Below are 26,642 nucleotides of genomic sequence, written 5' to 3'. Positions count from 1 at the left end.
AACGAGCAGAAATACGATACAGAGCGTAAGCAGTTAAACTTGACATGAAATAGTAAAGAGTCTAGTAGCATCATTAAGACTGACCAACTTTATTGTAGCATAAGCTTTCAAGAACCGCAGCTCTCTTCGTCAGCTGCATCATCAGATGCATCTGACAGAGAGAGCTGTGGTTCTCAAAAGCTTATGCTACAGATGCATCTGATGAAGGGAGCTGTGGTTCTCAAAAGGTTATACTACAGATGCGTATGAGTTTTATTGTTGTTTTATAGTAAAGAGTCCAGTAGCACCTTTAAGACTAACCAACTTTATTGTAGCATAAACTTTTGAGAACTGCAGTTCTCTTCATCAGATAGAAACTTGACATAGCAAGCAAAGCAGAAGCAACCCAGTAGAGATGTATTTACAGCAACAGACAGTACACTGTAGCAGGGTCAACATCCCTATCCCTTTAACTAAGCGTCTCTCTGAACCATTTCCGTATAGTACAGTACTCCCACCTGCATAAAACAGCCCTCCTGAATAATTCAGTTTTGCTCAGAGTGAGAGCTCACCTATTTTATTTTATTTTTACTTCATTTATACCCTGCCTTTCTCCCCAATGGAGGCTCAAAGCAGCGTACATCATTCTCCTGTCCTCCCTTTTTCCCTTGCAACAAACCCTGTGAGGCTCAGACTGTGTGACTGGCCCAAAGTCACCCAGCCAATTTCCATGGCAGGGAATCAAACTTGGATATCCCAGATCCTAGTCCATCACTCTAGCCATTACACCACACTGCCTTGCCTAGTGAGATCTGCTGGTCGACAGGGGCAGAGAAGTTGTTGAGAAGCACTGGATGTGTACAAATCCCCTGGGCCAGATAGGGTGCACCCAAGAGTGCTCAAAGAACTTTTGAAAGAGCTTGCAGATCCTTTGTCAATCATCTTCCAGGCCTCCTGGAGGACAGGTGATATGCCAGAAGGCTGAGGAGGGCAGATGTCATCCCAATCTTCATTAAAAGGGCGGGGGGACAATCCAGGGCTCTAGAAGCCAATCAGTCTGACCTGTGTCCCATGGAAGATATCGGAGCAGATATTAAAGGCCTCAGTCTGCAAGCATCTGATGGACAACATGGTGGTACAGGGATGTCAGCATGGATTTGTCCCCAACAGGTCCTGCCAGACCAACCTCATCTCCATCAGTGACAGGCTTACTGGATTGCGGGGATGCGGTTGGTGTACTTTATCTGGATTTCAGTAAAGCTTTAGACAAGGTTCTTCATAATGTTCTGACGGGTAAACTGGAGGACTGGGGACTGGATTTTAGGATGGAAAGATGGATAGGGAACGGGATGGACAACTGCCCCCAAAGTTTGGTTGTCAGTGGCATCACGTTGAATTGGAGGGAGGTGTCCAGTGGAGTGCTGCACGGCTCAGTCCAGGGCCCAATGTTTTCCAATATTTTTATAAATAAACTGGATGAAGGTGTGAAAAAGGGATTACTCATTATATTTGCAGATGACACCAAACTGGGGGGACTGGCAAGCACCTTTGAAGAGAGAGAGAGAATTCAACGAGAACACTGGAAAAGCCGGTGGATTTGGAAAAGGTGCGATTTAACATGGGCAAGTGCCGGGTTCTGCACCTGGAAAAAAAAAATCAAAACATGCTTACTGGATGAAGAATTATGCATCTGTGTAGCAGTCTTCAAGGAGCGGCTAGATGAATATTTATCAGGGATGCTTTAGACTGTTCCTGCATTGGGCAGGGGGTTAGACTAGATGGTCTGTATGAACCCTTCCAACACTATGATGCGATGATCTTGGTGAAATTTGACTCTGGGTTCTTTGTGGGTCACAACTTACTGTCTTTGCTGTTGCTGCAGTACAGCAGCACGGCATTTGTTTGTTTGATTGTGTATTTGATTGTTTAAGAGAATTCTACGCTACCACTCCAGAGTCTTACTCAAGGCAGTTTACAATTAAAATAATGTTATCAGTATAAAAACAACCTAGGGGGCATAAAAACATAATAAAATTGTCCATACAACAGACCTCACCCTGACCTGGATAGCCCAGGCAAGCGCAGTCTCCTCAGGTTTCAAAAGCTAAGCAGGGTCGGCCTTGGTTAGTAATTGGATGGGAGACCTCCAGCGAAGACTAGAGTGGCAGAAGCAGGCCATGGCAAACCACCTGTTAGTCTCTTGGCTTGAAAACCCCATCAGGGGTCACCATAGGTCAGCTATGACTTGGCAGCTCTCTTTACCACAACAGATCTCAGACCAGAAACAGATCAAGACAGCTGAAAAAAAAATAAAACCCCTAATTAAAAGTTTTGAGTAAAAAGGTATGTTTTGGGCAGCCATCAAAAAGACAGTAAAGGAGCACCAGATGAGCCTCAGGAAGGAAGACGTTCCAAAGGTGTGGGGCCACAGAAGAAAATATTCAGGGGCCCCTGGACTTCAACCTAGTCAGCCTTATGAATAATACGGCCCTGCTGTCCAGAATCCCTGGATATCTCCTCTGGGATATCTGGGGCTGAATCGCTGGTGCTAGCCCGTCCCCCTGTTGCAAGAAGCTAGGGAAATCTCCTTGAGTCAAGGGAAGGAATAGTAAAGAGTCCAGCAGCACCTTTAAGACTAACCAACTTTATTGTAGCATAAGCTTTCGAGAACCACAGCTCTCTTCATCAAATGCAACTTTATTGTAGCATAAGCTTTCGAGAACCACAGCTCTTTATCAGATGCAACTTTATTGTAGCATAAGCTTTTGAGAACCGCAGCTCTCTTCATCAGTGCTGTGGTTCTCAAAAGCTGATGATGCATCTGACGAAGACAGCTGTGGTTCTGGAAAGCTGACAATGCATCTGAGAGCTGTGGTTCTAGAAAGCTGACAATGCATCTGACGAAGACAGCTGTGGTTCTAGAAAGCTTATGCTGCAATAAAGTTGGTTAGTCTTAAAGCTGCTACCGGACTATTTTGCTACTACTGGCTAACTCCTCTGGATCTATGATCAAGGGAAGGGATGGAGCCACAGGGACCAACCCGTAGAATAGACGAGAAAGGTTGCGTAGCTTGGCCCCGGCCTGCCTGGCGCGGGGGGCTTCCCGGGCTGGCCCTTCGCTAGCCGCTGCCTGAGCACGGAGCCCCGGCGGGAGGAGGGCGGGAGGGCGGGAGGGCGTGCGGGAGGCAGCCCCGCGGCCTCGCCCCGCCGCCGCCGCCGCCGCCGCCTCCTGCTCCGCCCCCGCCCGCCTGGCTCGGGCTGCGGATGGCGGCGCTGGGCGGGCGGCCGCGGGAGCTGTCCAGCAGCCGGAGCTCCTGAACCCGCGCCCGGCGCGCCATGTAAGAGCGATGCGAGAGGCGCCTCGGCCCCAGCTGCGCCGCTGCAATGGAGGAGGACCTGGTCCAGCTCCGCCAGCTGCCGTGAGTAGCCGGGGCCGCCCGCCGCTCTCGCCAGGCGGGCCTTTCCCTCCCTCCCTCCCTCCCTCCCGGAGGCGCCCCGGAGGCCCCTGCCCGGCCTGCCCGCTCGGCATCCACGCCCTGGCCGCGGCCCCCGCTCGGCATTTTCAGGAGGGGACATCGGTTTGCTTTGCAGAAAGCAAAGGAGAGGGCGGGGGGGAGACCCCGGGCGGGGGGGGACCCCCCTCCGGCGCTGCCGATGCATTGGCCGCGGAGCTGCGTCCCTGCCTCTCTCCCCCGGGGCAAGACCTCTTTCCCCCTCTGCCATTCTGGCACCTTCGGGGGGGGGGGATCGCTTGGCTTTCCCCTGCAAAAAGCGGGTTTGTGGAGAGATCCACAAGTGAAGGGGGGAGGTCCCCATTGGGAACTGTGGGCTTTGGAGAAAATCCCCTGCTGCACAGGGGGAGACGTTCCCTCCTGGATGCCTTCGGCAAGCCGCGACACCCACACAACTGCAGGGGTTCGAATCTGCTGAGCCGCCTCCTGTCTGGCTGTCAGAGTTTGTGCGAAAATAACCACCTTTGTTTTGCAATTTGCTTGGCTCTGTGCTGAGGGTTTTGGTCACATGAGGAACACCCTTTGCTTGGCTTTCCGTCAGGGCCTCTTTCCCTCCAGCTAATGCATCATCAGCTCCCTTTCAGAGCTATGAGGTTTGTGGTGCATACCAATGCACTCCCCCGCCCCCCGCCCCGCAAAAAAGATGTGTCAGGAATAAATAATGTTTGCAAGGCAAGAATCACAAAGGCACATGAATGGATTTGTTTGACATCAATGACATCAATGGGATTACTTCTGAGTAGATCTGGTTGGGAAAGCTTGCAATCAGCGGTGTTTTGCTTTCTCAGTTCAAATGGGCTCCGGTAGACCTTTAATTTTGAAAAGAAGTCTTTTGAAAACCAGGCTTGTATCACCTCTGGACAGTCCTTCCAAAAGCAAGTTATTTTTATTTATTTTATTTCTAGCCTGCTTTTCTCTGAGGACTCAGTGTTTTGACTGTGCAGATCGTGTCTCAAAAGAAAATGCAAAGCAGTTTTTGAAGGACTTGTGTCATTTGGAAGACTGACTTGTGGTGTAGAAAAAATGTGTTTAGTTATCAGTTTACAGATTGAGAAAGACTGCTAGGGATTCAACAACCAACACAGCCGGTGCAAGACCAGGTAGAATCAGGGCAGGATTCCCACCAGATCCCCAACAGCCTCTAAGACCAAAAGGCCTGCTCCTCTCGCTGCCTTGGTTCCCAGCAGCCAACAATACAAGTGGAAAACTCACTTTTGCCTCCCCACCCGCCCCACTATTCTGATAGCAGCAGGGCTTTTTTTCTTGGAAAAGAGGTGGTGGAACTCAGTGGGTTGCCCTAGGAGAAAATGGTCACGTGGCTGGTGGCCCCGCCCCCTGATCTCCAGACAGAGGGGAGTTGAGATGGCCCTCTGCCCCGCTGCAACCTAAACTCCCCTCTGTCTGGAGATCAGGGGGCGGGGTCACCAGCCATGTGACCATTTTCAAGAGGTTTCAGAACTCCTTCCACTGCGTTCCTGCTGAAAAAAAGCCCTGTATAGCAGAATTGAACTAGGCTAGAAGAAAAGTGTCTGAAGTAGGGAAAGAAGGGAAGCAGGAGGGCTCAGGTCCCCCCTTTTCTAGTGTCTCTTTAGATAAGGAAATCAGCCTCACCTAGACCCCACTTTATACCTGATTAGATCAGACATTTAAAGAAACCAGCATAGCTGACCCATCACATCAGATTCGGGGCTTCTTACTTTTCAGGGAAACTTTGCAAGTTTGGGGGCTTCGTTGTGTGGTGGAATGGCCAGTGCTCCAGTTCATTGGTGGGTCTGACTCCCCCCTCCCTAAATAGCTAGATAATAGCTGGAACTAACACACTATTGACTTTGAGTCTGACCACCTTGGAATTGCTGGAAGAAGCAATCGCACCTGGCTCATGGACTAGTGGAAACTAATTACAGATTAATGTTGCTGCTCTTTGATATGAGCCCGTCGAATGCAGAAGAAGTGACATATTTATGATTTTTGATTAGGAAGGCCAAAGGAGAGCCATATGTTAACTGGGTGCGATACACACACTATGATCTTTGGGAGTGTCTGACAGCCAAAACTGTGGAGTTTAGAATACTGACTGTGTATTGATAGGATTCCAAATCATTCTTTTCAAACATATGTTTTGCAGGTATGTCCTGTGATGAGGTTTGGCTGATTCTATAACTGGTTTTTTTTTTGCACCTTCAGCTCTTTAAAGCTTCCTGTCTCTTTAATCAATGTGACCATTGGCCCACCAAACCTGCTATTATCCACTGTTAGCAGTTCTCTTAGGTTTCAGAGAGAAGTCTCTCCTAGCCATTTCCTAAAAACAGGGAATACCCAAGCTGAGTAATAGATTTGACGGGGCAGCTGAGCTGCCATGATTGACACAACCTGTGCCCTGAAGCGCTCAGTGATGGCCTTGCTCTTACCACCGTAAGCACAAGTTTTTCTGCACCAAACCAGCATGCTTAAGCTCTGTGAAATCACTGGTGGACATGGCTGGTGCAGTCTTCTGCAGTTACTCCAGTCTAATCCCTTTGATTCTGATGGGATTAGACTAGAGTGACTATGCATAGGATAAGCTTTCGAGAACCACAGCTCTCTTCATCAGATGCATCTGACGAAGAGAGCTGTGGTTCTCAAAAGCTTATGCTACAATAAAGTTGGTTAGTCTTAAAGGTGTTATTGGAGTCTACTATTTTGCAACTACAGACTAACATGGCTAACTCCTCCGTATCTATGCATAGGATGGTACTGACAATATCCAAACCTTCAGCTGGATACAAAACTGATCCATGAATAGTGAAGAGTCCAGTAGCATAAGTTTTTGAGAGCCACAGCTCTCTTCGTCAGATGCATTGTCAGCTTTGAGAACCACAGCTCTTCATCAGATGCATCTGATGATGCATCTGCCAAAGAGAGCTGTGGTTCTTGAAAGTTGACGATGCATCTGACAAAGAGAGCTGTGGTTCTCGAAAGCTGACGATGCCTCTGACGAAGAGACCTGTGGCTCTTGAAAGCTTATGTTACAATAAAGTTGGTTAGTCTTAAAGGTGCTACTGGACTCTTCACTATTTTACTACTATAGACTAACATGGCTAACTCCTCTGGATCTCTGATCCATGAAGTCATTGAAAATATCTTTGACCCCTGGATCCTGAAAATGCACCTGTTCTGTGCATTTAGTCTGCCAATTCCTCTTTTGCATAATTGAACATAGGCCTAACAAAGTATCTGCGCCTAAAATATGAAAGGACATTCCTAATGATTGTATATGAAATACACACAATGTTCCTCTCCCATTCAAGCTTAGATTTCTGGATTTATTAGATGGATACCGTCTCTCTCTAGGCACTGCAACATCTCTCTAGATACCATAATATTGTATTTGCTTGTAAGAGAAATGTTAGGTCAAAAAAGCAGTGGACAATGCAGCCATTTCACCCCAGGTCTGCCAATGTATTCTCAGCCATGCCATGAACTAACCGGAAATAGTGGACTTTGGGAAGAAGTAGCTGCAAGGAAGTGCTCCTTTCCCCAATCCCCACCAGTATATCATTGTAAAAGTATCTCTGGTCTGCTGTGTGCATAATGTGAGTTTGCCCTTTTGCTTTTGGTGCAAAAGGGGTCTATTTCGCAAAGGGCTGGACTGGTTTGAGGGAGCTGAGCTCATTCTTCATTTTTGTCATGGGCTCCTTGAGCAAGTCATTCTTTGCAGGTTTTATGACAGGGCTGGGCTCTAGGTGGCTGAGCATATCCAGTTAGGTCCTACAGATCTGTTCTGCTAATGGTGCCCTTTTCTCCCAGTGCAAGATCCCTGGCACCAGGAGTAAGTACTGCTACTGGTAGAACAGGTCCACGGGTTCCATAGGGGTGAAACATGAGCCCCAGAGTCAGCTGGGAGCACTGGGACAGATCCCATATCAGGTCTGAGACAGGACTTAGGAAATGTTGATACATAGATGTAATACAGGATCTGGGTCAATCGGGTGCAGGGTGGATCACAGAAAAGGGACCAATTTAATTAATTTAATTTAATTTATTAGGTTTGTATTCCGCCTTCCCCACGACCATAGGCTCAGGGCGGATTACAATTTACACACAAGTTAAAATTACAGCAGATAATTCATATAATTTAAAACTATAAATTAAAAACATCCAAAAATTTAAAATACATCAATATATATACACACACCCCTATATACAGCGGCACAGTAAAATGCACTATACATAGTCACAAAGAACAACCCTTTAGTCAGCACCAGTGCATTGGGAAGTATTCAATAGATGGAGATGTCGCCAGTGGGGAGGGCACAGCCCATGCTGAACCCAATGGGGGGGGGGCTCCACCTAGCATCAACCATACGCCTGGTGGGACAGCTCCGTCTTACAGGCCCGGCGGAAAGATAACAAATCCTGCCAAGCCCTGGTCTCATTAGACAGAGCGTTCCACCAGGCTGGCTGGGGCCAGGATGGAAAAGCCCTGGCCCTGGTCGATGCCAGGCGGGCCTCCCTAGAGCCAGGGACCTTCAACAGATGTTTACCAGTGGAGTGAAGAGTCCTCTGGGATTCGTATGGGGAGAGGCGGTCCTGCAGGTACGCCAAGCAATGGAGTCTGCCTGAACAAGTCTGCTTCTTCATCTGAGTCTCTGCACCATGGAGGAGAAGTGGATGGCCAGTAAGGACAGGGTCCTCTTAGTGGTGGGTCCTCCCTAACCCCCCCCCCACCTGTCTGGCACTGAACTCGATATCCTTCTAGTGCCAGACCAAAACGTTCTTGTTTACCCCAGATTTTTTGGATTGTTAACAATCGTTGGTTGCCCTGCTTGCATGCTGCTAGTCTTTTATCTTCATGCTGTTCTCTTTTGCTCTGTGTTTTGTTACATTTGAATGTTAAGAATACAAGTGTTGTAGCTATTTGTTTATTGGTGGTCTTTTAAATTCAATATTAGATTAATTATTGTTATTAAATTTGTATTTTATGATGAATATTTCTGTTTGTGCATTTCAAAGTTGTGAACCACCTCGGTTTTTTTAAAATGAAGAGTTACAGTATATAAATATCTCGGATAAATAAGTAGATAAATGAGGCTGGAACAGACGCACAGCAAAGCAGAAAGGAAAGCTGTCAGGGAAGTCAGTAGATAAGCAGAGGCACTTTGGGAGAGAGAACAATGCTTATGCCACAATAAAGTTGGTTAGTCTTAAAGGTGCTACTGGGCTCTTTACTATTTTGCAACTACAGACTAACACAGCTAACTCCTCTGGCTGGAAGTTGTTTCCAGTGGGACTGAAGAAGGGGTCTCTTGTTGGGTCCAATCTGTTAAAAGCTTTGTAGTTCTAAACCAACTCCTGGTGGAAACAGAACCCCAGAGGAAATGCCCCTGCGTTGCTGCCCTGGGTCCCTGCTTCCTTTGTGCATCTGTGCTAGGCATTAACTCTCATTTCCACATCACCAGGGTGGTCAAGTTCCGTCGCACAGGGGAAAGTTCCCGGTCCGATGAGGATGCCGTATCGGGAGAGCACGAAGTACAGATTGAGGGTGTCCAGACAGAGTTAGAGCCCGTGGAGTTGGAAGATGGTGGGACAGTGCCAAAGGAATTTGCCAATCCAACAGACGGTGAGTGGAAAGCACAGGCACCCAGGCTTGATAGAGGAGCAAAATAGTCACATGCTTTAAAAAGAACATTTAAGGGTGAAGGTTTTGAATTTCTATTACAAGAAGTGGAAGAAGACTTTGTTCATAGGAAGGTTCATATTTGTTCTTAACTGTAAGGGCAACTTAGAAAATGAACTGAAGAGAGAGATCACTGGCTGAAATCTCGCCTCTGCCACAGACTTCCCCAGTGGCCGTGGGCAAACTACTGTCTCTGGGCTTCAGTTCTCCCATCTGCAGTATGCAGATGATAGGTAAAGGGAGTCCCCTGTGCAAGCACCGAGTCATTAATGACCCATGGGGGGGCATCGCATCACGACGTTTTCTTGGCAGACTTTTTACAGGGTGGTTTGCCATTGCCTTCCCCAGTCATCTACACTTTACCCCCAGGAAACTGGGTACTCATTTTACCGACCTCGGAAGGATGGAAGGCTGAGTCAACCTTGAGCCGGCTACCTGAACCCGGCTTCCGCCAGGATCGAACTCAGGTTGTTGTGAGCAGAGCTTGGGCTGCAGTACTGCAGCTTACCACTCTGTGCCACGGGGCTCATGCAGATGATAATACAGTTCTATTTTACAGAGCTATCATAAGAGCATGTATGTGAACTTTTGAAAATTATATATGTTACAAATTATTATCGCATGAGCTGATATTCAACTTCACAATACAGTTGGAGACCTTTGAACTTGTAGCCTTCCAACTTTCTACCGACCTCCCTTGGTTGGACAGCTGATATCCTTGTTCAGGTGGTGCTCCAACCTGTCCACCTATTACAGATATTAAGGATTCCCACTTAATGTCAAAGAATGTGTAGAAGCAAAGTGGCAGACCATCTGTAGCTGCCATTGCAGGTCGAACAACGCTCTTACCTGGAGTGTTTGATTCTCCTCCAGATACTTTTATGGTGGAAGATGCGGTGGAAGCAATAGGATTCGGCAAGTTCCAGTGGAAGCTCTCCATCCTGACGGGCTTAGCATGGGCAAGTAGAACAGAGCCACGGTCAAAGTCAAGGTGGGGCTGCAGGTTACAGGGGGTGGACCACTTTCAGCCTCCCCACCCCCAAATCTTCCTCGTCTCCTCAAGTAAATAATGGGAGACTTTAATCCGAAAAGGAAATCTCATCCAACGGTTCTCTGGCTGATGCTCGTGGTAACAGCTTCTTCCTTTCCACCCTTCTAGATGGCTGATGCTATGGAAATGATGATTCTGAGCATCTTGGCACCTCAGCTTCATTGTGAGTGGCGATTACCCACCTGGCAGGTTGCATTGCTCACTTCGGTAGGAAAATAGCAGACAGCACCTGTATTCTGTAAGGGTTTTCAACTCCTTGCTGTAGGTTGCTAAACTAGTAAAAATCCATTCTTGCCAGCAAGTTCACTGGTTTGGGAATAGAGACTGGGACTCTTTCTTTCTTTCTTTCTTTCTTTCTTTCTTTCTTTCTTTCTTTCTTTCTTTCTTTCTTTCTTTCTTTCTTTCTTTCTTTCTCTCTCTCTCTCTCTCTCTCTCTCTCTCTCTCTCTCCCCCCCCTCTCCTTCCCTCCCTCCATGTCTGATGTTTTTATATCTTGATGCTACCCGGTTGATTTATTAATCTAATTAATAAATAAACTAATAAATGTCTCCCTCTCTCCCTCTGTTGCTTATTCCAAAGAGATTTAGTCTCGATTGCCTGGTTGCAGAGGTTTGCTTGAAGGTTTGTGGATACTCAGGGGCTGCCAGATGGGAGCTTGTGCTGGGTTAAGCTCTATTAACCGTCATCAGCCTGCAAGGCAGAAGGAGCAACTGGCTTATTTACAGCGGTCTCCACATACCAAGTTCTGGCTTCATCATGTGGTTTTGTAGATGCTTCATGAAGACACAGAAGTTCCCTCTAACTCTACCAGGCCACTGGTCTGGGTATGAACAGACAAATGCTCAGCTGGGCTCTGTAGAATGGAACCCATAGATCCATTCCTCTAACGGTGGTGCTTCCCTAAGCGCAAGGAACCTTCCCCTAATGGGAGATTGTGTCGGAGGAAGGTGCCACCATTAGTGAAGCGGATCTTTGGTCATTCAAAAGTTAGTAGTTCAAATATTACTGAGATTGGGTTTTTTCCTTGAAAATCCAGAGTACCCTTGGGGTACTGATGCCCTCCCCCTAAACTCCAATAGCAACATTGAGTGACCCTCTCCTGAATCTTGTCGTATCAGCCTGTCCAATGCAAGGACTTTTTTTGCAAAAACTATGCTCCAAATTCAGATGTTTCTATTAAATGCTCATTTTGAGAATCCCTTGACATTTGCGGAAACAGTTGCTTTCGGTATTAACTTTAGTAAAGAAGCCAGGAGCACCTTTAAGACTAACCAACTTTATTGTAGCATAAGCTTTCGAGAACCACAGCTCTCTTCATCAGATGTATCGTCAGCTTCGAGAACCACAGCTCTCTTCGTCAGATGCCTCTGATGAAGAGAGCTGTGGTTGTCGAAAGCTTATGCTACAGTAAAGTTGGTTAGTCTTAAAGGTGCTACTGGATTCTTTACTATTTTGCAACTACAGACTAACACCGCTAACTCCTCTGGATCTATGTCTTAACTTTGCTTCTCCATCTTACCTGGCAAGTTACAAAACATCTTTTTCTTTACTACAGGTTGTTTTTGTGGGAATGATGTCCAGTTCCACCCTCTGGGGAAATATTTCAGACCAATATGGAAGAAAAACAGTAAGTCTCTAGGAGTTCCCCTGGAATCCTTTGCTAGTTGAATGCCTTCAGCTTGAGAACCAAGGCAGTCCCTGGTGGCCAAGAAATCTTAGATTAGGGAAACTTGAATTCCCCCCTTTGCCACCCACTCACTGAGACTTCTCCCTAGAGACAGGATTCGCACGTGCCATTTGAAGCATTTTTCTCTTAAGATTGGTAGGCACGTATGAAGAACAGTTTTTGAAGAACAAATATCAGGTTTCTGAAAGGTGGGAAACAAAAAGACATTTTAAAAGTAGCACAAGGGAAGACAGGAGCAGGCTGAAGATGCTTGCAAAAGGGAAGCCAGGTGGTTTGAACGCCTCCCTTCCTGCTTCGCCATCAACCAGAAAACCTAACAGAGGGGCACTTCTCTCTCTTACGTTTTCATCCCACCCTTCCTCCGTTTTTATCCCACCCTTCCTTATCCCTAAGACAGCATCTGTGAGTCTCCTCTCCTGTATTTTATCTTTGTAACAGCCCTGTGAGGTAAGTTAGCCTGGAAGAGAGAGAGACTGGCCCAGGTTGGCCAGTGAGCTTGATGGCAGAGTATGAACAGCAGTCATACACACTAACCACTACAACCTACTGCCACCATTCATCCCCTTCCCTGCACTACAAATGGTCCTCTTTGAATACCTTTCTCTTTGCCTTTTGCTTTCCATTTATAGATATGGTTTAGAGGCTGTAAGGTAGAGGGGGAGACAAGAACTCTCATGATTATCCCATTGTGCTCCCAAGAAGGCTTTTAAAGGAACAGTAATTTGCTCTCTCACCGAGGACTTGCCCTCTGGTTTGTCTGTCTTCCCTATATGCAGGGGCTAAAGATCAGTGTGCTGTGGACCTTGTATTATGGGATCCTTAGTGGATTTGCACCAGTTTACAGCTGGATTCTGGTGCTGAGGGGATTGGTGGGCTTCGGCATTGGAGGCGTGCCTCAGTCGTAAGTAGATATGCCCATTTCCCACCTCTCTTCCCTGCCTTGCAAAGCTGAGTAGCTCCCCACTTATCTCTGTTACTTGGTAAATTCTCTTAGCTCCTAGCACCACTGTCCCTGTGAAGTATAATAGTAAAGAGTAAAGAGTCCAGTAGCACCTTTAAGACTAACCAACTTTATTGTAGCATAAGCTTTCGAGAACCACAGCTCTCTTCATCAGATGCATGACGATGCATCTGATGGAGAGAGCTGTGGTTCTTGAAAGCTAATGATGTATCTAATGAAGAGATCTGTGGTTCTCAGAAGCTGATGATGCATCTGACGAAGAGATCTGTGGTTCTCGAAAGCCAACGATGCATCTGATGAAGAGAGCTGTGATTCTCGAAAGTTTATGCTACAATAAAGTTGGTTAGTCTTAAAGATGCTACTGGACTCTTTACTATTTTGCAGCTACAAACTAACATGGCTAACTCCTCTGGAACTGTGAAGTATGGAGAACTTCACTCCTCCCTAGTAGTGCAGGGTTAGGTCTTTGGAACTTGCAAGAATGCAGGTGCATTAAAATCTTGCTATCTTTGCATCACCTCCTCGGAACAACAGGATTTGAGTTTCAGAGCGTAAGTTTCGAGAGGCAGAGCTCTGTCTGAAAAAGGGAGCTCTGACTCCTGAAAGCTCACACACTGAAAATATTGTTGGCCTATAAGGTGCCACAGGACTCAAATCCCGCTGTTCTACTGCAAACCAACACAGCTACCCACCTAAAACTACTTTTTGAACAAAAAAAATCTGCAGCCCTGACGCTATTTTTTTCTGGCACTTCAAGGTCTCAGAATTCCTTTAAAACACCTGGAAAGGAGTTGATTTGCAAGGTACTTCATCTTAGGAAGCTTAGTTTTTTCAACAGTTTACCTTAAAAGCATGGTCCAGAATTTCCCTGGGAAGGCAAAATTACCAGAGCAGCAGCAGGAGGTCTAGATTTGCAAAATCCAAGGAAGGGAAATTAGGCCCCAAATAAGCCATTCGCTCCTAAAAAGGAGATGGGTTTGCAAACCCAAAAGTTGCACCTATCTGGCACGTGCCCCCCACTCCCACCCCCACCCCGACCCCCCCACCCCATTCACTTCTGCTCTGGTCAGCATAAGCATTGTGCTTCCTTCCCCTCTTGATTGGGCTTATTAAACATTGATGCTTTGGCTCCACAGCGGGGCTATTCTGATGCAATTCAAGCCGGCCTGAAATCAACGGCTAATGGGCTGAATGAAAAAAAACATCAATATCCACTCACAGCTAAAGTTTTATCTCGGGAAGTTTCCAGGGACCCAGGAAAGTGGAGCCAGGGCTTTCAGTGCTGTTACAGCTATGATGGATTCCCCTTGGCACAATCTATAAGGAATTCTTCCACTCTAGATTCCCAGATAGCAGCCGGCGTGGACTGCATGTGCCTCGCAATATGTACGGGCTTATTGCTCCCTAGTGACTGCATCATGCGAACTTCAATGGATTGAGTCATAGAGGACATCTCTGCGCCTTGAAAATGTTCCTGGATACTTTAAAGTTATCTTGTCAAAACAATTCCCCCCCCCAGTCCTGATCCATGTTTGCATGTAATATCCAGGCCCTTACACTGCCTGGTTCCTGAATCTGATGAAATTGGCTCTTGGCTGTGAAAACGCATGCCACTGTGAATGCGTTGTTGTTGCCATAACTGAAGTCAAGGTATTTACACAAGGCTGGCCCTGACCTGGATAGCCCAGGTGAGCCTGATCTCGTCAGATCTCAGAAGCTAAGCAGGGCCAGACTTGGTTAGTAATTGGATGGGAGATCTCCAACAAAGACCGAGGTTGCAGAGGCAGGCAACGGCAAGCCACCTCTGTTAGTCTCTTGCCATGAGAACCCCAGCAGGGGTCACCATAAGTCAGCGATGACTTGAGGGCGCTCTCCATCACCACCACACACGGTTGACTGACAGCAGCCCTTCCTTACATCATCTCTGCCGGGAACATATAATATGCATAGGTCAGAAGGTTAAATCAGATTACAAAAGTCTCAATGTTGCATTTGCTTTTGTATTAACAACGATCACATTCTCCCATATATGGCCCAGGAGTAGCAGTCTGGAATTCATGAAACGTCTTGACCTTATTTAAACTGAAGACACCATCTTAGGCGCCCATTCTCACATCTGAGCTGTTTTTGCAATTGATTTGCACATGCTGAAAACGCGACCTGGGTCTTCACGCAGCAAATGGCTTGAACACAAATGCCAAGTTGCAATCCAGATTTAAATCAGAAGCTTTGGGTTGGGTCCCTTGTTCATTTTTTCTTGAATTCCGGGGAGGGAGTATAGCTGTATATGGTGGTTTCCCAGCTGTTGGCAAGCGTTTTGTTCTCTTCTTGTGACAGATTCAATAGAAAGCCATTTTGTTATTCAGATTTCCCCCTCCTCCTTCAGTGTTTTCCTCTATATTTTTCTTCTCTTCAGGGTGACTTTGTATGCAGAATTCCTCCCAATGAAAGCCAGAGCAAAATGCATTTTGCTAATTGAGGTAAGTGGCAATTGGTCGATGCAGAAAGTGTCCCCTTTCGGTGCCAACATTCAAGGCCGTGGCCAAATCCTTCCCCCCCCCCTACTGGATACCCTTTTCTGGGCAACACAGAGGTGGACGGCTATCAAGGCCAACCGGAAAATTCTGGTGGGCCTCTGGCTTGGGAGGCTGCCCCCCCCCCAACCACCCTGGCCTTAAGCAAGGTAAGCTTTGCCTTATGTGGGTGACCTCTCTCCAAATGGGCAGGAGCTGCCTCCGGGAGCCACCTACTTCATGTGGGGTGGCTGGGCGCAAACTGACAGCCTTCACTCTTGCAATAAGTGTATGTGGTGAATACTAGCAATCTCTGTGCAGGCACTGTCCCTCCAACTCTGCAAGTTAGGCGGGTTTTATGTTGTTAACTATGTGAATTCCTTGGCAAACTCCTGCTGGGAAGGAGCTGAGCTGGCAGCGGCAGTCAAACAAGATGCCGACAAAACTTCCGGGAAACTGACACGTGTCCTCCTCGTGTCAGGCGTCCCTTGTAGCTTGGCTCTGTGTAAGAGCCAAGCTACAAGTGACGCCTTACACAGGTTGGACACTTGTCAGCTTCCCTCAAGTTTTGATGGGAAATGTAGGCGCCCTGGTTTTACAGCTTGGCTCTCCATTACAGCTGCAAGACCAGGATGCCTACATTTCCCATCAAAACTTGAGGGAAGCTGACAAGTGTCCAACCTGTGTCAGGCGTCACTTGTAGCTTGGCTCTGTGTAAGGCAGGCGTCCTGTTCTTCTTCCCTCCCCAAAGGGAGCTGGGGATGGGGAGGCAGAGATGGGGCCCATTTCCAAGGCCATTTTTGCCTCCCCTCGGGTAGCATGGAGCTGAATTCCCACGGGCCACACCACTGTATATGCTTAGCAGCCCCTCTCCCACTATTGGTGGGTGTTTGTGAAGAGGGATGGATGGATTGGGCCATTAAGGCAACCCTGGAGCCAGCGGAACCGAGTGGCCCCTGCAGTAACCCACGGTTGTCATCCTGTGGCCCAGGTCTTAGCCAAGCAGTACCTGCACTACCGCTGCTTGGCTCTGCTTGCTCCTGGCCCCCTGTGGCCCTCCAGGGCAGCAGCCCACCAGGATCTTTCCCAGTGGGTTAAAGAGCCAGTCTGCGCCATACGGGAAGAACAGAAAAGGGAAGCCGCCTTATGCTTGAACTGCTTTCAGAAACAATGAATGGCCACAAGGGAGGCTGAATTTACAGGCCCATTTTAGCCTTCCTGTGTTTTCCATGCATGTGAGGTTTGGGTCTTCTGGCCCTCATTACATAACCAGTGAATAGTGCAGTCGCACCTTTAAGACTAACCAACTTTATTGTAGCATAAGCTTTCGAGAACCACAGCTCTCTTCATCAGATGCGTCGTCAGAGAGCTGTGGTTCTCGAAAGCTGACGATGCATCTGACAAAGAGAGCTGTGGCTCTTGAAAGCTTATGCTACAATAAAGTTGGTTCGCCTTAAGGTGCGACTGCACTATTTACTATTTTGCAACTACAGACTAACACAGCTAACTTTTCTGGATCTAATTATATAGCCAGTTTTTCACACAATGACTAATCCATTTCTGGATGCTGTGCAGTGTGAAGGTTCAGACTGGTCATTTCTGTCTCACCGAGTGCAGAAGGCACAAGGTTCAGAAGTTAATGCGAGGGATTCTTTCATTTTACCTGCTCATACAACCAACCTGCCTTCTCTCCTTCCTCACTGGCAGATCTTCTGGGCCATCGGGACTGTCTTTGAAGTCCTTCTGGCTGTCTTTGTGATGCCCACGCTGGGCTGGCGTTGGTTGCTCATCCTCTCGGCCCTCCCCCTTCTGCTGTTCGCCATCTTGTGTTTCGTAGGTATTCTTTTTGGCTTCCCCAAACTTTTGAGTATCCAGTTAATGTTTGCTGGGAAGGAATCTAGTTCATATTAGCCACATCTGTACAGCTGTTTTTGTGCTTGGTTTATCATTCTTCCACGGACCTCCTTTCCTCCTTTAGTGGCTTCCCGAAAGCGCAAGGTATGATGTACTGTCTGGGAACCAAGAAAAGGCCATCGCCACTTTGAAACGGATAGCCAATGAGAATGGCGCTCCGATGCCTCTTGGCAAACTGATCATCTCCAGGCAGGTGAGAACTAAAAGGGGGTAGTCAGCAAAGCCCCAGTGGATGGGTGTGGACTTGACACATTGAGCAAGGGTGCCACGTCATTCAAGCACAGCCCAGGTGGAGGGCGGGGCATACTCTCAACTCTCCCTCTTCCCTTCTTGCCACTGACTTCAGACAGTATCAAGCATTCATGTTGTTGTTGTTTCCAAACAGGAAGACCGAGGGAAAATGAGGGACCTGTTCACTCCCCAGTTTAGATGGACAACACTCCTGCTTTGGTTTATATGGTAAGAGAAGGCTGAGTGGATTCTGTCCCGGGTTTCAGCACCTGCAGCCCAGAAGCAAGAGGGCACTGCTAAGCAGACAAGCAGGGGGAGTCTATCAGTAGCCCAGCCGCTGCCGGAGGAATACCAAGCTGAGACTGATTAGCTGGCGGTTGGACAGAGTCAGATAGCAACCGGTTGGCTTCTTACGGCACCAGATCCCCGTGCCACTGGTACTTGCAACCAGGGCTTTTTTTCAGCTGGAACATGGTGGAACGGAGTTCTGGCACCTCTTGAAAATGGTCACATGGCCAGTGGCCCCGCCCCCTGATCTCCAGACAGAGGGGAGTTGAGATTGCCCTCCATGCCAGTGGAACGGCGCGGAAGGCGATCTAAACTCCCCTCTGTCTGGAGATCAGGGGGTGGGACCACCAGCCATGTGACCATTTTTGCCGAGGGCGATTTAAACTTTTAAAAACTCCCCCCTTGTTCCAGCTGATCCAAAGTGGCGTCATTGCACGGTCCTGGAAGCGTGCGCGTACTTTGCATGTGCACATGTGGTACCGGGGCACCACCTCCCACCAGGTGTTGCTAGCAACCCACTGAGGCATTGCTGGCAACCCACTCAGTTCCACCACCTCTTTTCCCGGAAAAAAAGCCCTGCTTGCAACACTGACCCCTTGGCCATCTACAGTGGCATGGCAGATCATCAGAGCAGTTGCCTTTGCTTGCAAGCTGCCATGATGGCACAAGGAATCAGGTGCCCGGGTTTTGGTGCCAGTGAAAGGGAAGGCCTTCAGCTGGCATGGCAGAAAAAGAGGGCAATGCAGGGTACCCAGATACTAAAGTTCCTGTGCAGTTGTGTTAAGAAGGCCATTTAGAAGGTGCAGCTTGTTATATTCCGGTGTGGCCTGTGTAAAGAAAGGAGAGCCAGTTTGGTGTAGTGGTTAAGAACAGCAGGACTCTAATCTGGAGAGCCGGGTTTGATTCCCCACTCCTCCACTTGAAGCCAGCTGGGTAACTTTGGGTCAGTCACAGCTCTCTCAGAGCTCTCTCAGCCCCACCCACCACACAGGGTGATTGTTGTGAGGATAATAATATCACACTTTGAAAACTGCTCTGAGTGGGTATTAAGTTGTCCTAAAGGGTGGTATATAAATCGAATGCTATTATCACACTCCTGCTGCATTCCCTGTGCTGCACTGAAGCCTGCTGCTTCCTCCTGATTTCTCTGTGAGCTGGTTTAGTCCATTATTAATTCCGTCATTGCTGCTTGCTTCGTCCAGCTGTATTTAAATCTTCCCCCCAAATATTCTGGGAAACAGCCTGACAATTCTTTTGTAAGCTTATGACCCAGTAAGCTCAGATTGGACGGAATCGGACCCTTTCTTCGGTTAAATAAAGGGCCTTCCTGGAGATGGGCCCCTTTCGCCCCAGATCTTTTTTTTCATTCCACATCACCTCTTATGCATCTGACCCTCTGACACACTTTTTCTCATTGCTTTCTCCATAGGTTCTCCAATGCCTTTTCTTACTATGGATTAGTTTTATTAACTACGGAGCTCTTCCAAGCAGGAGATCTCTGCAGCTGTGAGTATGGTCTTATCTCAGGATGAAAAACTGTGGGCATCAGAGACAAAGGAAAGCCTTTCAGAGGGCTCATTCTATTTATTTACTTACTTGCTTGTTTATTTAAAAATGTACACTCTGTCTTGTCCAAAATATCAATATTGATTTAGTTATCCATTAGTCATTTAAAAAGTTAAATATATAACAGTAATAAATAAAAAGCACATTAAAAAGAATCAAAATGCCCAGATTAAAACCAGTGACAGTCGCTCCAGATCAGAGAAAACTCTATGGAAAAGGACTGTTGTGAAAGTATTTCAAAACTCTAGTGGCAAAGGGGCATTGCTGAGTTCTTCTGGCAGCCCGTTCCACAGAATTGCTGCTACTCCTTGTGTTGCCATTCGTTCTTGCAGATGGAACAGTTAACAGGGTTTGACTGAGCAGACCTAAATTGCCGAGTTTGAGACTCTCAGCCAAGCTACAAGTGGTGAATTACACTTGCCTGGCAAGTGAACAGGGAGGAATACCCGTGAGTCTGTTCACTTGCCAGGGAAGTATAATTCGTCACTTGTAGTTTGGCTCTCAGATACAGATGATCTCCCTGCATTAGTTGCACAAGGGATTGGAGAGGCTGGAGAAATTAGCCTCTGGCTACCTTCTGATCTAAAATCAGCTCTAGGGAGTTTTCAGCAGGAGTTCAGTTGCACTTCTGCCCTACAAGGTTCCCCAGCTAGCTTTTGCGTCTTGTTCCCCTGCTCCAATTGCCATAGCTGTTCTTCCTGATACTCCCAGAATGACTTGTTGTCCTATTCCCAGGTTTCTTCTGGATGTTATGCATGTACACAAGGAATAGAATGGCAAGGAGATGGACCCAAGTACATTTCCTTTGGGATAGTTGAACAGACGGGCTTCACTTGCCCCAGGGTTAGGTCTGGAAGGAATCTCTGTCCATGTCGGATTGGTCACCAGCAGGGGGTGGTGATGCCCCTGAGTTCTCTGTAGCTTGTTGTTCTCAAAGCACCTTTCTGTTGCGCTTGCTCCTTGCCTGAACCACACAGTGGTGCGGCTTGTGTAAGTCAGCTTGTGGGATCTGGTGGATGGACAGCTCTGCTACACAGTAGAGGTTAGACCTAGAGATGGGCACGAACCGTTCATTACGGTTTCATGGTCCATCCCATTTCACAAACCACAAACTGGCATGAAATTGCCCAGTTTGTGAACCAGTTTGTTTGGTTTGTGCAAACATCCCTTCCAGGGCAGCAGAAGGTCTGCAGAAAGCCCATCCCCCTCTGGTTGCCTAGGAAACTGATCGATCGAACCGAAAACCAAACCAAACGAACCGGGCTAAAAAACATAGCAGTTCGTTGTGGGTCATCAGAAATGCCCTCTGATGAACCACCAGTTCGCAAACTGAAAAACGGCCCGGTTCGTGATGAACTTTGGTTCGTATTTCGGTTCGTGCCCATCTCTAGTTAGACCGTTTGGCCTGTGGGTGCCTGCCCAGCTCTACAATTCTAAGCCTCAGCAAGCCACCAATGAAAGCAAAATCAGCATGCCAAGTCACAAAATCCAAAGAGAGGAGTGAAAACCTCACAGCTCCCTCCTCTTCTCCTTGTCCCCCTATTCAAGTATCTAGCAGAAGGAAGACTGTGAAGGCCAAATGCAGCCTAGCCTGCGAGTACCTAACAGAAAAGGACTACGTTGATCTGCTGTGGACGACTCTGTCCGAGTTCCCAGGTAGGCAACTGGGAAAGGGGTGTGGTGCATTGCCACAGTGCGCTCCCTGCGGATACTGCTTCTTGGGAAGCCACAGGCTGCAGGAAGCAGTTCGTACGTGGCTCCCGGAAAATTGAAACTGCAGCAAAAGTTGTATTAGTACATACTCTTTATTAATACAGGTTGCAATCATTCCCCACTTGCTCTTCTAAAGACTTACCTAGTGGTCATAAAGGCCAGATTCATACTGAAGAGATAGATGATTCTTGGGGTGCCAAATATCACCTCAAAAGTCTTGCTCATGCAAATGTCCTGTGAATGAGTGCAGAGCCCAAACAGACCCTCTGCTTAGAGGTCCTCTTTGGCTGAGTTCATGGGGACAACAGAGGGCATGATAAACAGGGGTCAGGGAAGCAGAGTAGGGTCAGACTCTGGGATCCTTAATTGGGCCTTGCAAAGAGATCCATAGAAGATAATACCCAATAAAATATGTTACTAGCCCCACACCTTGCACATGTGCATGGTAGTTGTATGTGGCTTAAAATGTAAGTTTCCCTGCATGTTCGCCTGCAGGACATTTTTCTTTGCCAGAGGCGACCAGGGCCGTGGCTATTCACAAGGCGTCTGGTAGCAAAATGGAATCACGCGATCTCTCTTTTCCTCCAGGTGTTCTGGTGACCTTGTGGATCATTGACCGGATTGGACGCAAGAAAACCATGGCGCTCTCGTTTTTGGTCTTCTCGTTTTGTAGTCTCCTGCTCTTTCTCTGTGTTGGCAGGTGAGAAATGCAACCCAGACAAATGGGAGGGAAGAATGCATTAAAATTATAGAAGGGGGGGGCTATCCCCTCACTCCTTTCAAACACCGGGCAGCTGCAGTTTGGTAGCTCCAGGGAGAGTGATTCAAACGCCACGGCCCCCAGGCGGAAGTTGCTGAGAATCACTTTAAAGTAGGGGTTCGAACATTTTGAAAGCTGTTTCCCGTCCATGTGGTTTGAGCTAATTGCATGGAGAGTCTCTACATCGGAGCCAGTGGCAGTCAGGCTTTTGTGGTTTTTCTGCACATGTGTGAATTCTGAACTTTTAAACAACCCAGGAACTGAGCATGTCAGAGCTTTGGTAACTGCCTTCAAATGGTGCGTGCACAGGACAGCTTCCTTTCTCTGCAGTTTGCGCATTCAAAGCAAAGAGACCAGCTTGGAGAAATATATAAGGAAGATTCTACATGAATGCAAAGAATCATATTTGCAATTTTAGTGTGCTTATTTTCTGCCCTTATCACACACATACCCCCCCCCCCCGCCCCGACCTCTAAGTAATCGCAGAGAAGTGGCAAGACCAGTCCAAATAAGTAACCGTAGTTACAGGCATAAAATTATTGCTTTAGGTCAAAGCGCACATCCATTTCAATACAATCATGTCTTGTGTTTGTTACAGAAAAGTTCTTACTGTGCTACTGTTCATTGCAAGGGCTTTTATTTCCGGAGGATTTCAGGCTGCTTACGTTTATACCCCCGAGGTAAGGAAAACAGCAATTTCATAAAGGGGGTGCTGGTGCCAAGCGCCTGTAGTGAATATTGAGTAGCCACAGACAAGAGGCGGGGTGGGTCAGTGGCTGTTAACTGGGCAAGGCAGGTCAGCAGCGTGCCAGGGGACACTGTGGGAGTACAGCCCATCTGTTTGCAAGGGCTCAGCAGCTGGGAAGGTCAGAGGTCTCATGCATTAAGTGTCCTGTGGCACCATGAAGACTCAAGTCACCTTTTGCTGCAAGAGTTTTCACGCACCACAGTGCACTTCATCAGATGCACTATTAATCTCAATCAGCAGTCTCGTCCCCCTAAGAGTGCCAATTAAATTGTCCCAAAATTTGTGGGAACTCATTGGCTTCTGAGCCCTGCCCGCCCCTCCAGACCTCAAATGCAGAGAGGCAGACTGTATTGACTCATTGCTATGATTCATTGCATTCTGCATATGGCCATAGGTACCCTTTTCTTCATTATCACATCTTCCATGCCTAAACCAATATGCTTCAAATAGGTTCTGAGATTTAGGCCTGTGTAAATATAGACGTTCAGAAATCTGAAACCAGACACTAGGGCCGCAGGGCTTGGATGCTTTATTCTCTACATCCCTGGGGCAGCTGGCAGACAGATGGAACTGTGAGCTCTCCAACACCACCACCATAAATGGCGCTGCAGTTTTTGGATTAGCAGAGATCAGCTGACACAAGGATCCAGTAGAATTTCAACTCTCATGCTGCACACTCTCACCTGGCTTCTCAGGGCCAAGCTACAAGTGACGAATGACACTCGAACGGCAAGTGAACAGACTCACGTGTATTCCTCCCTGCTCACTTGCGCTCCACTTGCACTCCACTCGATCACATAGGGCCAAGCTACAGGTGATGAATGACACTCGAACGGCAAGTGAACAGACTCACGTGTATTCCTCCCTGCTCACTTGCGCTCCACTTGCACTCCACTCGATCACATAGGGCCAAGCTACAGGTGATGAATGACACTCGAATGGCAAGTGAACAGACTCACGTGTATTCTTCCCTGCTCACTTGCGCTCCACTTGCACTCCACTCGATCACATAGGGCCAAGCTACAGGTGACGAATGACACTCGAATGGCAAGTGAACAGACTCACGTGTATTCCTCCCTGCTCACTTGCGCTCCACTTGCACTCCACTCGATCACATAGGGCCAAGCTACAAGTGATGAATGACACTTGCACGGCAAGTGAACAGACTCACGTGTATTCCTCCCTGTTCACTTGCGCTCCACTTGCACTCCACTCGATCACATAAGGCCAAGCTACAGGTGATGAATGACACTCGAATGGCAAGTGAACAGACTCACGTGTATTCCTCCCTGTTCACTTGTGCTCCACTTGCACTCCACTCGATTACATAGGGCCAAGCTACAAGTGACGAATGACACTTGCACGGCAAGTGAACAGACTCACGTGTATTCCTCCCTGCTCACTTGCGCTCCACTTGCACTCCACTCGATCACATAGGGCCAAGCTACGAGTGATGAATGACACTTGAACAGCAAGTGAACAGACTCACGTGTATTCCTCCCTGTTCACTTGCGCTTCACTTGATCACATAGTGCTTGTGCTTCACTTGATCATGTAGTGATCAAGTGGAGTGCAAGTGAACAGGGAGGAATACACGTGAGTCTGTTCACTTGCTGTTCAAGTGTTATTCGTCACTCTTGGCTTGGCTCATAGTGTAATTTGTCACGTGAGTCTGTTCACTGGCCATTCAAGTGTCATTCGTCACTTCTACCTTGGCCCTTAGAGCCAAAACACACGAGAAGAATAACCTAGGTTCAGCACGTGTTCTCTTACCTCAAGGTTTGCCGGGATCTGTAGGCGTCCTGGAAGCTTAAAGTTTAGCATTTACAGAGCAGCAGGAAGGGAAATACAGGTGCCTGTATTTCCCTTCCCCTTTTTGCTGCTCTGTAAATGCTAAACTTTAAGCTTCCAGGACGCCTACAGATCCCGGCAAACCTTGAGGTAAGAGAACACGTGCTGAACCTAGGTTATTCTTCTCGTGTGTTTTGGCTCTTAGTCTGAGTAACTTGTCATGCAGGGCCGGTTGAGCTGTTAGTGTCTCCCTGCCCTGCCCTGCCCACTCCACCTCATCCAAGTGTCTCCCACCCCATCCGAGCCTCCTGTCATGAATCTGGGGAGATGGGGTCTGTGAGATATCTGTGGCTCTTAATGTCTGTGGTTTTCTCTGCAGGTTTACCCAACAGCCACCCGTGCTCTGGGCCTGGGGACATGTAGCGGCGTAGCCAGAGTGGGTGCTCTCATCACTCCATTCATTGCACAGGTAAAAATATCACTCCCTCTGCCTCAAGGTTTACCTATTTAGGAGCCACAAGGACACAGCACTGTGGACAGGACCCTTCTTTAAGCGGACAATGACAGCCCCGTAAGAATGTGGCCAAAAGTTTAGCCAGCTGAAGTGGCCCAGCACAGTCAAGTCTTTTGCCTGGGAGGGAGGCCCCTTGGGCATGGCGGAAAGCTAAGCCGCAGTGATTTAGAAACTGACAGATTTTCATGCTATTTGTTGTGGTGCCTGACAACCCCCGCCCCAACAATGCAAAATGGTACAGCCCAGAACTTGCAGTCTCTCTCTCGCTTCGCATGCATGTGGCTAGAGAATCTGCTTCGTATGAACAGGCCAAGAGCTCAAATCACCCCAACAGTCACCCCAAGACCCTTCTCCTATGGCACTTCCACGGCCCTGGCGAGTCTGTGCATTTCTTTTTTTTTTAAACAACTTTATTTTCATTTTAACTTTATAACAACTGACAAAACAAACAACAGCAAAGCTTTACAGCAACTTACAATAACAGACGTCAACAAGGCTTTTAAGTACAATTACAACAAAAGGAAGTAAGACAATTATTCTTGTCTAGTTCAGCTATCGGAGATTTATAGCCAAATATACTTATGATGCATCAAAATACATAACTATCTTATAAAATAGCAGGGCTTTTTTTCAGGGGGAATGCGGGGGAATGGAGTTCCGGCACCTCTTGAAAATACTTGGTAATAGTGCTTGAAAATAATATGATTTCAAAGAATCCTGTGTGTTTTTTCCTCATGTCCCTCTTGAGAGTTCTGCCACCTCTTTTCCCAGAAAAAAAACCCTGTAAAATAGTAATAGGTCAGAGAATCGCAAGAGTATCACAGGCCACTGGATTTGGCAAGTGTGTTTGGCCGAAGGCAACCATATATTCCAAGAAGGGGAGCCACGTATTTCTAAAGTTAGACTGGAATTGTTGAGTTCAGTTGGTCAGCAATTTTTTCCATAATAAAAAATTCCCATTTTTTTTGTACCAAAATGATATGGAAGGGAGAGAAGGCTTATTCCATGAAGTTGCAAAATTTGCTTTAGCAGCGGCCAGAAGCATAAATATTAGATCTTTTCTTATTTTTGGAATGGTAGAGTCTTCCCAGAGGTTCAGGTTGCCTGGGAACACATAGTAGCCCGTCATATTCTGTATATGGGGAAAAAAATTGTTTCCAAAACGATTGAATTTTGGGGCACACCCACCAACAGTGAGAGTAAGTGCCCTTCAGGAAGTCTGTGCATTTGTGAGAGCCCCAGCCTTCTCTTCTCTTGTCTCCTTGCAGGTGATGCTGGAGTCCTCAGTCTACCTGACGCTGGTGGTTTACAGTGGCTGCTGCCTCTTGGCTGCTGTAGCGTCCTGCTTGCTGCCCATTGAGACGAAAGGCCGTGGCTTGCAGGAGTCCACCCACAGGGAATGGGGTCAGGAGATGTTTGGCCGTGGAGTCCCCCGATCAAACTCTGGATCTCAGGGCTGACACGGGACATGTTGGATGGATGACAAGGAAGCCTGGAGGTTTTCCCCACCCCCAAAGTCCCAACTGAGTCTGAGAGGCAGAACTTCTGGTCCCTGCCGTGGATCAGAAAAGCCAGAACGCTTGATCTGGGTCACGGACTCCTTTTGGCTAGCACCCAACACTGTCCCTTGTGCAAAGAGAGATGTTGGATTGGGGGAAGCGGGTATGAGTGTGTGATGGAGAGGAACGTGGTGCAGCCAGGCAGAACAAGAGGGGGCCTTCCCAAACGATTTGCCGTCTTTGCTCTCGTTTCACGGTT

The 26,642-nt window shown here is 47.6% G+C and overlaps 1 protein-coding gene across 1 annotated transcript; it reads left to right on the top strand.

The window, feature by feature from the left end:
* Nucleotides 1–3,363: 3,363 nt before the first annotated feature.
* On the top strand, nucleotides 3,364–26,402 carry SVOP (SV2 related protein). Its single transcript, XM_054996868.1, has 16 exons — nucleotides 3,364–3,398; nucleotides 8,930–9,090; nucleotides 10,021–10,106; nucleotides 10,307–10,405; nucleotides 11,754–11,825; nucleotides 12,662–12,786; nucleotides 15,263–15,326; nucleotides 17,067–17,192; nucleotides 17,338–17,466; nucleotides 17,659–17,732; nucleotides 19,222–19,298; nucleotides 20,907–21,014; nucleotides 21,660–21,771; nucleotides 22,430–22,511; nucleotides 24,750–24,839; nucleotides 26,153–26,402. The coding sequence occupies exons 1-16, from the start codon at nucleotides 3,364–3,366 to the stop codon at nucleotides 26,342–26,344; spliced, it is 1,632 nt and encodes a 543-aa protein (XP_054852843.1). The 3' UTR covers nucleotides 26,345–26,402.
* Nucleotides 26,403–26,642: the final 240 nt, after the last annotated feature.

Source organism: Eublepharis macularius, chromosome 13 (assembly GCF_028583425.1).
Source record: "Eublepharis macularius isolate TG4126 chromosome 13, MPM_Emac_v1.0, whole genome shotgun sequence".
NCBI classification, from domain to species: Eukaryota; Metazoa; Chordata; class Lepidosauria; order Squamata; family Eublepharidae; genus Eublepharis; species Eublepharis macularius.
Note: the sequence above shows the minus strand (reverse complement) of the source record. Positions and strands in the feature narration are given on the sequence as shown.